Here is a 14,765-nt window from a genome sequence, read left to right as displayed (position 1 = left end):
AGAAGCGCGCCCTCGCGGTGCGCATTTGGAGGCTGGACTCAGCAGTGAGCGGAAAGCCGGCGGGGGGGATCCTCGCGGAGTTTCTCTGGCGTCCCCAAGTTACTGCTGTGTGGCCGTGGGACGTTGCTCCGCCAGGCAGAACCGGCGTGCGGACCAGGCTGCGGGCTCTCGGGCCGGAGAGCCGGCGCCGGGCGACCGCAGGTACGACGCGAGCTCGTGAGTTCAGGGTGAGGGCAGAACCCGGCGCTCTCGGGATGAAGCGCCGAGCACGGTCTGGCCCGCTCTCCTGGAGGGGGAGCACCAGTGGACCCCCTTGACCGGGGCTGGATGAGGCAGAACTCCGCGCTCTGGGGCCGCCAGGCTCTGCAGCGTGTGAGCCCGGAGGGGGGTGCGCGTCTGCGGTGCGGGGGTCCTTTAACCATCCGCGCTAGACTCCGTTTCCCTTCCTTGAAGGTGGAAGTCATTTCGGGGTGCGGGGCTTTTTGCGGTCATTAGTATTCTGCGGCCACCGTGCACCTGCAGGGCGTCCTGCTTCCCCTCCGCCCGACTGCTCCTTCGGGGTACGGTGGGGAAGGGTCGCCCTGCTGCTCCGAACGCCGGGCGGACTTCGCGGGTGCACATGGCACTCGGCTCCTTGCTGGTGTTCGACCTCTCAGCGTGGATTAACGAGCAAGGGCCTGTTGTCTGTACTGGCTGCACGTTTAGATCGTTAACCTTACGGATTTCTTAGATATTGTCCAGGTGAGTAAAGATTGGAAGTAAGTTCGCCCAGCTGTGGGCAAATGAGAGCCTGTGAAGTAAGCATCAAGGTCTGGGTGTCTCAAAGCTTTGGAGTTGTGCATACTGGACCTTAAATATACTTAAAACGATTTTATTTTGCAAGAAATATCTTCTGTTTATTAGATCATTTATTAAATGAAATATCTTTAAGTAGGACTTAAAGATAATCCCTGTAACCAGACAGGTGTTCAGATCATTTTTAATGCAGAAGTACATAAACAACTTTATGGGGCGGAGGGGATAATAGAAACATATAAGTAACGTGTGACTCTGTGGTTCATGCTAAGTAACAAGTATGCATTTTAAAAGTCAGATCGACATCACAAAAATATTTTAAAAGTTTAGGAGCAGTAGCACTCTTTTTTTTTTTTTTTTAATAAAGGAAAGTTTTCATCGATCTATTGCCAGCAACATCTAAATAGTCCTGTGTGTCTTTATAAAGACAAGTTGGTGGGGGCAGGGAGAGCTGAGGAAGAAAGTAATTACATTGGAAGCTTTCAGTAACTCTCCCAAAATTACTTCTTTCCCAAAGAACTGGTTAGATTTTTAAGTTTACCCAAGCTCTTTTCTTGTTACATATATAAAGGGAATAAAATACATCGAGAATGATTTTCATCGTTTTTTAGGGCTACTCGCAACAGTGTCAGTTAAACTGCCAAAGAAATGAAGCAGGTAGTGAAACTGGCAACTTGGTGGAAATCTTACTTATAGGTTAGTATTTAATATGGGGGGGGGCGGGTGGCAGGAGCAATTAGGTAGCATCCAACGTTAATCATCTCATCTGGTCAAGCTAGCTGAAAGTCAGCCTGTGGAGGAAAAATAAAGGGTGCCATAATCAGTAGTGCAGACCAGCACTCTGCTGAAAGCTACTTAGGTCTGCAGCGCTAATAAAAAGGCATTGTGCACTTACAACGTGAGATATTATTGTGACGAAGAGCTGCGGTAGGTCATTAGAATTGTGTTAACAATCGGCTGACAGACTCACAACTCTTCTTAAGTCTACTTTTATTGATTTAATAGCCCAGAGCTTTCCCTTTTCTTATAAAAGAGTAATTGTAAAGCATCTCTATTACTGCAGTTTACCCTTGAAGTGACTCTAGTTTTTAGCATCCAATGAAGAAGAGAGGATGGGGAGTATACTGAGTTGGCCACTGTTCAGTCTTCCTAGATCTGAAAGTCAACCCATTCTGCCTCTTCAGGCTTGATGTCTTCGCTGGTCTCCCTATCCTTCAGCATTTTATTATTATTTTTTTTAAGGGCAAAGCTGCTCTAAACTTCTCTGAATGTATACTTACATGAGGAAGTAAATCCATTTTTGTGTCCAGTCAGTTACTTTCTTTGTCAGATCTAGAAATCGTTTTAAAGTACTGAACCCATCAACTGTTCGGTGTTGGGAATATGTATGCTCGAGTGATTTCAGCCTTCCTCGATTTTGTAATTTTTTGCATTTATTGCATTAGTAGTTTGATCACTTCACGGTTCTCTCTCTCTCACACACACAAAAGGTTTTTTTTTTTTTTTTTACCTGCTTGAAAGGCTTCAAAAAGCTTTAGCTTAAATTGGGAGTTTCAGAAACTTCTAAAATAACTAACACATGTGAGTCGATGGCAGAGGGACTGTGATAGAAGCTTTTCTCCTTGGCATGAAGGAATCGGTTGCTTTTAAATGGGGCGTAAAGGGGAGCTGAGGACAAGGGAAGACGACATGGGATTCGAGTCCTGTGTGACCATCTCCTCAGCTCTGACAGGCAGAGCATTTCTGCCTGCAACCAGCAGTGCTCGAGTGCCTCCTCTGGGAATTTCTTGGTGCTGCAGAAAGATGCCCCTGCCAACACATCCCCCTGGCCTTCTGCAAGACCCCTCACTGACTGATCAGTGCAAGTGCATACGCAGACTTCCGTCCAGGCATCCACGTCACATTATTCGGTAGACTTCCATTCTGGTAGAATTTCTTTTTGGTTGTTTTGAAAAGTGTTTATTGAAACATGTTGCCTTTTACTGAAGTCACATGAGTCATAACCTGGTGCGATGGTAAATGCGAGGGTAAATTGAGAATTAAAATTGATACAGCTAAGATACACCATGCAAGTATAAAGAAAAGCCCTTTAAATATAATTTTACCTCTTTGTCATGATATGAATAGCGGAGAAGGACTGTGCTTTGTCACTTTGTTTTGTCTTTGATTGACATAGGCTGCTTCTAGTTAATTATAAACTATTGTTCCTCTTTCTTTTTCATCCCTTTCACCCATGACAGAGGTTATTTGTGCTTCATTGAAATTGACTCTGTGATCCACTTAGAGAAGTTTTCATTCCACGTCTGATCACCAGATGCACACTCTAGGCTATGTGATTCATTTCCAGGGCCCCTGCCTGAAAATTTAGGCCAGTTAACGGTAGGAGGCTGTGGTCTGTGGTTATAATGTTATCTGACCCAGGGAGCTAATGGATTCGATCACAGTTACTTTACGTGAGAAGTCACATCACAGAGGGTCACCAGCCTCACTAATTAAAATGTAAAAAAATTATACCTTTTACATACAAAAGAAGAGGGCTGTTTTATCACTACTAAACGTATGGAAGTTAATATTAACCTTTCAATGGTATACAGATGAAATAAATGGTAGTATATTTCTGAAATAGAAGCTGAAAATGGCAATATTAAATCTGGAATGATTATAACGGGTACGTTAGGAGATAGCTGTCTCAAAAGATAGGATTTGTTGTAGCAACAACCAAATAATCATATATGTATATAGACATTCTTATATGCCAAGAGATTTTCCGAGTTGGTACCCTATTTCTCAAACATTCAATGGGCCATTGTTCAAATTTCAGAGGAAATATTTAACTACTACAGTTTCTCAGTACAGTAGGAAGTTATTTTTGATCACCAGGGTTAATAAGGGTGGAAGGCAATTTTCAAGTTGGATACTGCTTACTGTCCATTTTATTTGTTGCATATAAATGTACAATCCTAAATAGATCTCTTCACCCTCTTATTCTGCATTCCCGACCCTCCTGGATGGAGATCTTGATGATTTCCGGCTTTGAAGTTCAGACTCATAGTCATATAACAATTTGAGTAAGATCAACTCTACTTTTCTTGGCTTTTGGAGAAGGTGATAAATTCCAAAGGTAATAAATTAAAACAATCTTCATTATCAGAGTGAGAAATATTTAACAGACACTTTAAATTATTCGTCGCATTTAGTCATGCCCAGTGCCATCAGTAACTAGCTATGTGACCTTGGGCATTTCACCAGGAATCTATAAATTTTGGTTTTGTCCTTGATAAAGAAGGGAGCGCCTTGGGTTTTTCTAATGGTCGTTCCAGTTCAAATATGTTATTCTTCTGTGTTCTACCACTTGGGGACTCTTCAGTCATGAGGAGCAGTGGGTTTGGGGGCTTCTTTGTGTTTTTATTCTCTAATATGAACCCTCAGGAGAACCAGGCAGCTAACTTCTACAATACTGAAGTGACAGTCTCTGTCCCATAGATATTGCCTTTAATAACTCAGCTTGCATGTTGTGGCCAGAAACAGTATGGCCACAGCTCTTAACCTGTTCTTTGTCCTGGATTACTTCGTGCCTTGTGGTGGTGTCACATCTGCTCATCCACGAATGGGTGGGTGTTAGAATGTATTGTTTCCCCTTTCTGCGTGCCCCCAAATGCATTCAGTAGATCTACTTTAAAAATAAGTAAAAGTAACAATGAACAAATATTATCCTTGTTACGAAACAGGCTAACTTTGTGGACAGTGATAAATCACAGTGACAGGTGACAGCTATCCTGGGAAAAGCAAGGGCAAATGAAGGTCTTTAAAGAAGACACTGGATGAATCAGGAGACGGTCTGGTCATTGAGTTTAAATACTAATATCTAATACCCAAGGGATGTCCAAAAAAGAACAGGCTTCTTTCCCCAGACTGCACAAAACTAGTCAACGGAGGGCTGTTCTTTAGGCAGTGGCGAGGTCTTCATAGCGCCCTCTAACGCTGCTGCGAGGTGGTGCCATTTCCACTCTCCAGTGTGGATATCATTCACCCTTCGTAAGTACTCATTAAAAACAAGATGCCTGTCAGAATGTGGTTCAGCTTAAAGCAGTCTTGGAAATGACAGTTTCCTCCCCACAGGCCAACAGCAAGATTTCTTTTTTTTTTTATTTTGTTATCATTACAAAATGATTTCTTGTACGATTACGTTTTATAGATCAGCCAGCAAAACATCGTGGGGAGTATCAGTTAGGTTCTGGAGGTGTTGGCAGTCATCCATTATGGATTTTTTCGATTCTCATGGATTACTTTCTGTCAAGCACAGTGACACATCTCAAGTGTCTTTTTGAACACCGTTTTCCTAGAAAATGCAAATTATTGAATTTATTTAGGGGGCTATCACGTTCCACCTAATTGTGAACTGTACTCATCTTTAAAAGAGACATACAACTTCAAGTCAGTGGTACCAGTAGATAGTGGACTGTGTTAGAGTTGAAATATACACCCAGTATATTTCAAAACATGTCAGAACCCCCACTTTTGATGCAAACTCCAGACACAGAAGCATGAGCAGCTGTTCCTTGTCCATAATTTAGAGAAACTGTGATGGTATAAAATCTTTACCAGATAAACCATTGGTTATTTATGTTGGACTGCAACAACACATCCTAGTTTAACTCCAAATGCCACAAACCCTAAAATAGTAATACATTTTATTTTAATATAATCGATAGCCATATTTTATAGCTCAAGTTGTTTCTAGAAGGCATGTAGCACTGTGTGCCTTTTAAAAAGCAGTTTAGCACATAGAAATTATTTGCTAATTAAGCATGCGTTTAAGGTAGTCTTGTGGTTATATGTGAATGAGTGGCTGAACATGATACATTTATGCTCCTTGCCATGTTTTTGGCATGTTGCCTTTAATTTAGGTGGAACAGTCTCTAGAAGGTTTGCTTTTACTTTTTAACAGTTGGTATGCTGATGCGTAGAAAATTCTCGTTATTATGGGATGTTCAGTCATTGTTTTCAGGCGTGACCAAAACATTTGATTAAGAGGAGTGTGATAGTTACTTGAACTGATTTTTAAAAGTGGTTTCACAGAGTTATTAAGTGGAGCAGAAAATCCAAGAAAATTTTATAATATGAATTCATTTCAGTAAAATAATATTAGCTATGAGTTAAATAAATAATAATCTATGTACTTGGAAATCAGTTTTGCCACTTAGTTGAACAGAAATAATTGGAACAAAAGGTAGAATGATAAAGTGATTTCATGTCAAATAAGTGATGTTGGTTTAGTAAATGCCGCTTGACTACTTCTCACTCCCCGCCCCCTTTTTTCCTTTTTCCTTCAATCCATTTAAAATTTCCTTTGCTAGGTTTTATTTTATATTCTTTTAAGGCGTGTTATGCTGATCACAAGTATTACTTGTGATATTTATATATTTTTACTCTGAAAAAAAATCAAATGTTGTACATTTTAAAAAAATATTTTAGCTTTAAAATAGCAGACCGAAGGAACACATTTTCATTCTTAGATTTAAAAAAAAAAAAAAATTGGGAGGTTAATTGTTAGTTCATTAGCCATCGCCACAACTCTTTCAAACATCTGTGGTTGGCCCCATTCAGTTCTTAGATATAACCTATCCCTGTTGCTTTCCTCCTCAAAGTTATGATGCTACACATTTGTAACTGTCCAGAAGTTGACACATCCGTAGAAGTTACCTAAACTGCACACCATACATCATTTCTCTGCACTGTCTTTCTTGATGAGCTAGTAATGGTGAACAGATCAGCTCTCCAGACCTCCAGAAGGTCACTCTCCTAAGCTTGCCCACAGAAGACAAGATGACACACGACACGGCTTGGGTGCAGAGGTCGCTTGTTTCTGTTGTGACTTGCCTCTTGTTGATGGCTGTCTTATGAAACGCAGAGAGGAAGCTGAAGAAAGGGAGAAGATAAACAGTATGGAAGTCTAAGAAGGAAGGGTGCAGGACTTCGCTTTAGGGCACAGTTTTGCAAAGCGATATTTAACCCATTGTGAAAAATCAATCGCGATTGTGCTACAGTTCATTTATAAGGAAAAATGTTATTGTGCTACCTTTATGTGTGTTAACATATGTGAGAAGATAGAAATTCTGCTTGGAGAAGTTACGCAACAGGAAATTAAGTTCAAGTTTTAGTTACTTCTGTTTGATGACCACAGATAACTGAAGGTTTTTCAGAATGGTTCGGGGTCCTTCATTTCTTTCCTGATATCCCAACACGGGACAGGATGAGTTGGATTGAACTGTCGTACTGGCCTTGACCTTAAAAACCAGATTTGATTGAAAGAGAAGGGAAGGGTTTGTGGAAGACCGATGAAGAAAAGAGACACCTGACCTGTAACCAGATGACTTTTCCCCTGCCATATTGGGTGTATATCCCCGGTAGAGTCAGTAGCTACCAAAAATATTGATGAATATTCATTATGAAACACTCCGCCTCCTGTCGCAGGCATTCGCACGTCATTCCCCAGTTCTGTAGGTGCACTTCACGAAGGGTGTTATAGAGACATTTGTCTGTCTCATAGAAGAGCATTCCATTCTCCAGTAATGTACACAGCCAGGCAAACTCTCCTTGTACAGTCTTACAGACCTTCAAGAAAGGTGAAGGACATTTAGCTGGAGTGTGGCAAATACATCAAATACCATAGAGAACTCCAGAGGAATCACTCTGAGTGATTTTGACTCATAAACACAGTAGAGTTACAAAGGAGTTTACAGAGTAACTTAGTACATGGTTAATGTTCCATCTTTAAAAAGTGAAGTTAATTATAATGAAAACAAACATTTCATAAATATTTTCTGAATGCCAATTATGTGTCCGCTTCTGTTCTAGATACTACGATATGAAAATATAGTAGACATCCCTGTTCACCAAGATTTACTTTACTGCCAGCTGCTTTTAAAACCCTTGATTTAAACAGGGAAGTGCGGAGTTCTAGGAATCTTTCCTTCACAAATATTATCTCAATGACTGTAAGGTAATCCATGGCATGCTCTGAACTAACTCGTTTTATATAGTCTAGCTGGTTTGATAAAGCCATCATCTTGTTGTGTGGCAGACAGTTTTCAAGAAGCAAGAAGAGTAATTTAGGCATCTCATGTTAAAATTCATGATAAATTTTGTAAATATGCCAAATGCATCCTTTACACTCCTATGGCTTTTTAAAATCTCTCTACCTTTTATCTTTATTAACAATATGCACTTTTTCATAGCTTAAAAACCAATAAAATCAATTTTACATAATTGTCAAAGGCAGAAAAGTCCTGGAAAAAACAGACTTTATGAGGTAATTTAATTCAGCTCCTCTTTTGCAAATGCAAAAAATTAAATCCCAGAGGGATCCGGGGTCACACAGAAGATGGTGGCGGTTTTAGGACAGCGATCCCAGTGGTCCTGGTCCCTGTTCAGATTCTCTTTCTTTTCTTTCTTATCAATAAACATCCCAAGAGAGCTGAAATAGATTTATCCAATTCTGATACCAGCCTTTGACTTATAAAAATTACAGAAGACATGCCTTTAGGAAAGAAAGTATTACATTTTCTCTCTCTCTCTCTCTCTCTCTCTCTCTCTCTCTCTCTCTCTCTCTCTCTCTCTCTCTCTCAAGGATTTTGGTGCAGTTGTATCCATCTCAGTTTTTTGGTTCATGATCCATATAGCTCTCTGGCACTGACTGGAACTATCAAGAATCTTTTCATTTAGTGTAAGAGTTGTCTAAAACATTTTACTATAGGAACATCGAAATGAAAACTACTATCACTTCACACACAAAATATGTTAACATAAATAGTATCAAACTAAATTAAAAAATCATAATAATCATCCCAACAGCTATTTGTTTTTTATTGCTTTTAGTTGGGCTGAGCACTATCCTTAGCTTTTCATGTTTTGCTTATTTAATCCTATGAAGTAGACGCAATTACTCTCATTTTATAAGTGAGAGGCTTGAGGCTTTCTCTCTGCTTTCTCTCTCTGCCCTCTTGGAATTTGAATAACCTGTCCAAGGTTGCATAGCAAAGACACGACCGACTCAGAACTTGGGCCTTTCTCTGATGCCCAGTCTTTACCAGTGAATACTTAAAACTCCCTAAATTTGAGATTCCAAAAGTTCATTTGCTACTTAGTTTTTAAGACGTCAGATACATTTTCACACTGAGACAAATTCACTCAGTCTAGAAAGTAGCCTAAAATAATGTCGCCATATCCCATTTTTTTTTTTTTTAAATTGAGCCTTAGGTTGAAAGTATTTATGTCCTTGTTTTTATGAGAACATTCATTCTCTCTTGAGAAAGGAGAGAGGTGATACTGGAAATGTTTTGGCCTCAGGTTTCACATGCTAGTCTCAGTCTTGTCACTAAAACTCTAACCCAGGTCCCCAGAAACCTGGTTTGCCCCTAGCATCACCATGCCTCTTGGCGTGCTGACAGCTGTTCCTACCTAAGGCCACTCACCACGAGTACCTGGCTGTGATTTCTGGCTCATCACAGACAATCCCATACACCAGTGCGCCATTGCCTGGTGTCAGCACCCTCTTACCTTCCGTCACTCCATTAAGTGGGTTAGTCCAGACCTCGCTGTGTGAACTTACAACCTCATTGAAGGGCCTATGTTGGAATATCAATACATGACCCTAAGTTTCTTCTGTTGATAATTCTAAGTCTGGAACAACTAGTTCTCCCTAGAGTGATTTTCCAATGGACCAAGTTCCTTTTTGCTCCTTAGATGGGAGACCTGGATTTTGGGAGAAAGTATTCAGTGCACAGACTGCAGTTCGTATGCTCCAGTAATAGTTGGCCTGTTCTGGTGGTTCTCAGCATACATCAGGTAGCTGTACACTGGATTGTACAATACCCTCTGGGATTTCAAAACACTGTAGAGCTCTCTGTAACACAGATATGTTCATTTGAATAGAGCTCAAAGTTGATGCAACCTGTTCCTTCCAGTTGTGTGGGCTATTTTAACATATTTGATAAATTTCACCGTTTTTCTACTATATATGGCATTTTCCATAAGCAATTTGACTGTCAGAAATCATCTGAGTAACAGACATTCATGTTACCAGAGAGACAGGTAGAAAGATGGGGAAGCTTATATAGTGTATTTTCTGCCTTGATAGGGAGCTATCTTTTGGCTTTATGTTCTTAAAACTATTTTTCTCCTCTCCCTCAGAAAAAGCAAATATTAATCCTTCACCTCAATTATTCTATTGTTGATTTATTTATAGGTAGTCAAATGAATTCATAAACCAAAGTGCAGCATAGTGATTTAAGTGAGCAGTTTGTCATAAATTCTCATTCCTCTGTGTTTTGGGTGTTTGGAAGTTTGTTTTATAACTGGTTTTATATCTCTTACATATTCAGAATTCTGTAACTGAAATAATAATATAGACATCAGAAGGTTTTCCTTTTTCCGCGTTGCTGTTAAAGCACCTGCTGGCTGCATGCCAACAATGACGGAGCTTACAAATAGAGTTGAGTTTCCTCGGCCCTCTGATGGTCAGTGTGATCCAGTCCCCTAAGTGTTTACGGGAGAAGGCCCAGTATTCATGAGCCACGCTGGGAGATGTTCACTGGGTAACTGGAATCACAAAGAACTGCAGTGCGATAGCTTAACCCAGGTTGCTACACAGCATCCATGACAATAAGTCTGAAGGGTGGAAAATGGAAACGACTGAGCTTTTCAGCTGATCACAATCAAATCAGAACACATCAAAACAGCTGGTGTGCTGTGACTCAGAATCAGTCAACCGGTGTTGAAGCACCTCATCCTTCCCTGTTTCTCTTTACAGTTTCACAGGAGAGATTGAAACGGGCATTTGTCCTGTCCGTTGGCTTCAAACCCTGCTTTGAGCTGCTTTGCTTTCCTAGTCTCACACCAATGAATGGAACTGTAATATAAGAAATAAAATAAAGGCTAGCATCAGAATGATTTTTTAACTGATGTTGCTCCATTTGTATTCAATAAACCATATGTTCAAATAGACTGCCCTACAAGAAACACGAGATTTTCAGGTTGTCTTATGTATGCGAATGATTCCGCATCAGCAGTGTTTATGCAACTGACAGATATGGCAACCGTTATTGAAAATTTCTGTCATTTTTATTTTAACGATTATACAAATAACTATCTTGGGACAATCAATGTGGAGTTGGTCAATGAAAGTTAAAAGTTATGTGTTTTGGTTTCTGACACTAGTTTCCCTCTCTGCTCCGACAGGAACCCCTCACACCATTCTTTGGCGAAGGCTGTCCCCCAGTGGTGACCTATTCCGATCGAAGACTCTACAAATTATCATCTCTGGACTCCCAGCTGACACCCTGCCGGAGGCAAGAGCTGCTAAGCCAACTGGAACTGTGCCTTTTCTGTTGTCAAGGTTTTTTTCTTACACAGGGAAAAGAAAGAAAAAAAAAAAAAGATGAAGTTGGGCAAAGCGGAGCTCTGCCATTTGCTGCAGCTAATCGCTCTTTTCCTGTGCTTTTCTGGGATGAGTCAAGCGGAACTCTCAAGGTCCAGATCAAAGCCCTACTTCCCATCAGGGAGGCCCCGGACCAAGCGCAGCTGGGTGTGGAACCAGTTCTTTGTGCTGGAGGAGTACATGGGTTCAGACCCTCTCTATGTAGGAAAGGTAGGGCACATGGCCTTTTGAGGTCGCGAACGATTCTTGTGAATGCCTGTGGTTGGATGGAGAGCTGCTGAGTTTTTGCTTTGGGAATGGAAAACAGGAAACCGTCACTCCTATGAAATGGTTTCTGACGTTTTTGGTGTTGGTCGGCCACCCCGAAATGGTAATACGAGCATTGTTTCTACGGCGAAGCCATAGCTTAGGGAGTGGTGCTTTATTTCTAGAAACCGAGGATTCTACCGATGCCCGCTGTACCGCGGTTGCGGCTCCCTAGTAAAACCATTTCCAAGATTAGAGCAAGAATATTCACTAAGAAATGAAGAGTGGCGGGTTCTTATAATCAGGTGGCTTTTTAGCTTCTTTTGGAGAGGTACGATGTAAACAGTGCCCCATACTAACTTTATGCGTATATATCCTTCCCTGACTCTTGCAGTTTAAAAAGTGAAAAATGAAATTATTGAGCCTGTCATCTCTGAATTATGAGCAAGCCAAACCTACTTTTCCTAGCGATGGTCTTATTTTGATGGACGGTGTTTTTCATTTGCTTTTAAAATTTCCTTTTGGTTAAAAACGAATTTAAGCAGAAGTCAGTTAGAAGTGACAGTAGACCAGTGGTGAGCGGTTCGTGGTCTGCTTTGGTGGCTGAGTGAAGCCGAATTGAGCTCCCCGCTCCCCACCGCCCACAGCTTCTTTTTGTCTGAATATTTGGGTAGGAAATTTCTTTTGAGTGCACTCAGGATGCGTGGCGTTTCCCCTGATATCCTCGTGTTGTAGCTCTGTATTTTCATAATTTTATGAATTATATTTTCATAATCTTAAAGATTTCCTGAACTTCTCAGTTTGGTGATGAGCACTGGTGAATGCTTCTAAAGAGAGTGCATTGACGAGAAATCTATACTTCTGCATGTTACTTTTCGCTTTGTCAGTTTTACGTGTCTGTGCCCCATGAATTTATCCGCGAGTGACTTCAATTGTGAATGATTGAGGAAGAATCTCTGCTGTTTATTTTATGCGTTATGTTTTCATTTGAACACCAGTAAGGGTTGATGGGTGTCTGCACGAATCAAGGTAATCTTTATTATATTTATTATTTTCATTTATCGCCTCTATAGTTTACAAATACCGACAGATATTTATTGTAAACAAAAGTGTTTGAATAAATTCAAGGTTTCTAGGGATGTGGAGTAGGCCTTTTTTTTTTTTAGACCAGTCAGCATTTTTCTGCGCTATGAAAAGATAAGTACACAAGAGTTTTTTGTGCATATGTATTTTTTCATAGCCATTTAACTTTTATAAATAGTACCATCATATACACAGCAAATGTACTGAATTTCTTTCTCAATTTGTCTTCTTTGTTTTCTTATAAACAAAGTGATAGCAGTGACCATTATGCAGTGTTGCTAACTAAGAATCTAGCTCTCATTTTATTCTTTTTTAGTGAACGTTTAATACATTCATCAAACTTTTTTAAATGGACAGGTCTCTGATATTCAACTAATTCAGAAAGAATCAGTAGTCGTTAGGTGAAATCATGTTTTTCTGAGAATGTAAAATTTTCTGAAGACAACCGAAATATTCTCATTAATTTAGTTTTAAATGGAATTGCCTGAGTGAGGTTGACATTTTGAAATAAATGTAATTTAAAAATTTTAAAACACCCTTTTAAATTTTACAGTCTTCACAATTCGGAATGTTTATATGCAACTACACCCTATAAGTCAATTTAAAATTATGCAAATACACATCCCTAAGACTGCTTAAATTCCAAAAGTACAGGAAACTGCTGGGCAGTGCTGTTACTATTTTCATAAGAGAAATTGTGTGGTTCCTTGATTAGGTAACAAGAAATATTCTGTGCTTCCCTTTCAATTTATCAGAGACAATCACTTGGCTGATTTTATATGACAGGAAACAAGTCTGTGTTTTTGTCTTGCATTCTGGCTATTGGGAGTTCAACACAGAAGCTCACAGTAAAATGTTCAAGAGGTAAATGCATTAAAAAAAAACCCTTAAGTGACTAAAATACAGAAAAAAGTCGTAAAATAATTTGAGATGGAGAGAGAATTTATAGACTAGAGAGACAAATGAAAGGCCTTAAAGGACCCGTCGTGTTTGCTTGGGAAGAGGTGGCAGAGAACCTGAGGCTTTAGGTTGTATGTGGGAGATGACACAGTGACTCTTTCTAGGTTGATGGGCAGAGGTATGAGAAGGACTTTGACCTTGGTGCATTCATTTGGGTGTGTGAAATGCATATGTTTTCTTTTCCAAGTTGAGGGAGATAATGACCATGACCAGAAGCTTTTATAACAGAGATAACTAAAAATTAGAGATGAAGATGTGGAAAAATGAATAGGCAGGTCATCGTGGGAAGAAGTAAGGAAGGTAATTGTCACTTTTCACAGACGTGTATTTAACCTATACTAGTTAGATGGCCATGCTCCTACTCTTTCTGGCAAAATCTGGCTGTTTAGGTAATTTGGAAAATACAAATGATGACCTTGATAAACCTGATGGCTTCATTTGATCACATAATGGGTAAGTCCAGTGTGTGTCAAACACACTTCAGTTTTATTGCTACTAATTTCTACTAGTTGTATAACTTTGGGCACGTTGCTTCCTCAACTCTAAAATGGGAATAATGCTATCTACAATTCAAGACTCTTACTGGGAGTAAATGAGATCAAGATATTTGGAACGTACATTCAATTAATCTAGACATTGTTATACTTATATACTTTATGACGTATTTTAAATCAACTGAGTTATGGATAATCTATTGTGTTATATCTCAAATGTTATGTTTGTGACCTTTCAGATTAAAGCAGGTGTTATTTTATAACTAAGTAGTATTTAAATTTAGTGCAGTGAATTAGAAGAATTGTCTGTGTTATATGTGCTTAGAAGTACATCATGTTTTTATACTCATAGTTGATTCGACTACGGCAAAAAGAGTCAATGGGTAAATGATTCGATCCTTAAACACGGGGATTTCAAATGTCAGAGAAATTGCATCTGTAAATCTTTTTAGACCTTTGAATTTGGAGACCATGGTAATGGCTGGTGGTTGACAAGATAAATGACTGCACAGTAAATAAAATTTGGTCATTAAGACATTGAGAATGATGATGTCATAAGACGACCCATGAATTTATTATTTTAGCCAATTCACTGGGTTTATTTAACATGGTAACTCAAGACCAAAGTAGAACAGTCTGTGGAAGGGGGCTGGTAGTGCTTCTAGAACCGTCACCAAGAGATCACCAGGGCACAGGTTTTGGGCTGTGTGAGACTCTGACCTTTATCATTAGCATGCCACCATTTCCCC

The 14,765-nt window shown here is 39.7% G+C and overlaps 1 protein-coding gene across 1 annotated transcript in view; it reads left to right on the top strand.

Moving 5' to 3' along the window:
- The window catches only part of CDH7 (cadherin 7), a 129,122-nt gene that overhangs the window by 596 nt on the left and 113,761 nt on the right, over positions 1–14,765 (top strand). The window contains exon 2 of the mRNA XM_011366038.2: positions 11,035–11,443. Coding sequence (XP_011364340.1) covers positions 11,234–11,443 — 210 coding nt within the window. The 5' untranslated portion in view covers positions 11,035–11,233. The remainder of the gene's footprint in view (positions 1–11,034; positions 11,444–14,765) is intronic.

This window comes from Pteropus vampyrus, unplaced genomic scaffold (assembly GCF_000151845.1).
Source record: "Pteropus vampyrus isolate Shadow unplaced genomic scaffold, Pvam_2.0 Scaffold119, whole genome shotgun sequence".
NCBI classification, from domain to species: domain Eukaryota; kingdom Metazoa; phylum Chordata; class Mammalia; order Chiroptera; family Pteropodidae; genus Pteropus; species Pteropus vampyrus.
The sequence above is the reverse complement of the archived record's forward strand: the minus strand, read 5'-3'. Positions and strand labels throughout refer to the sequence as shown.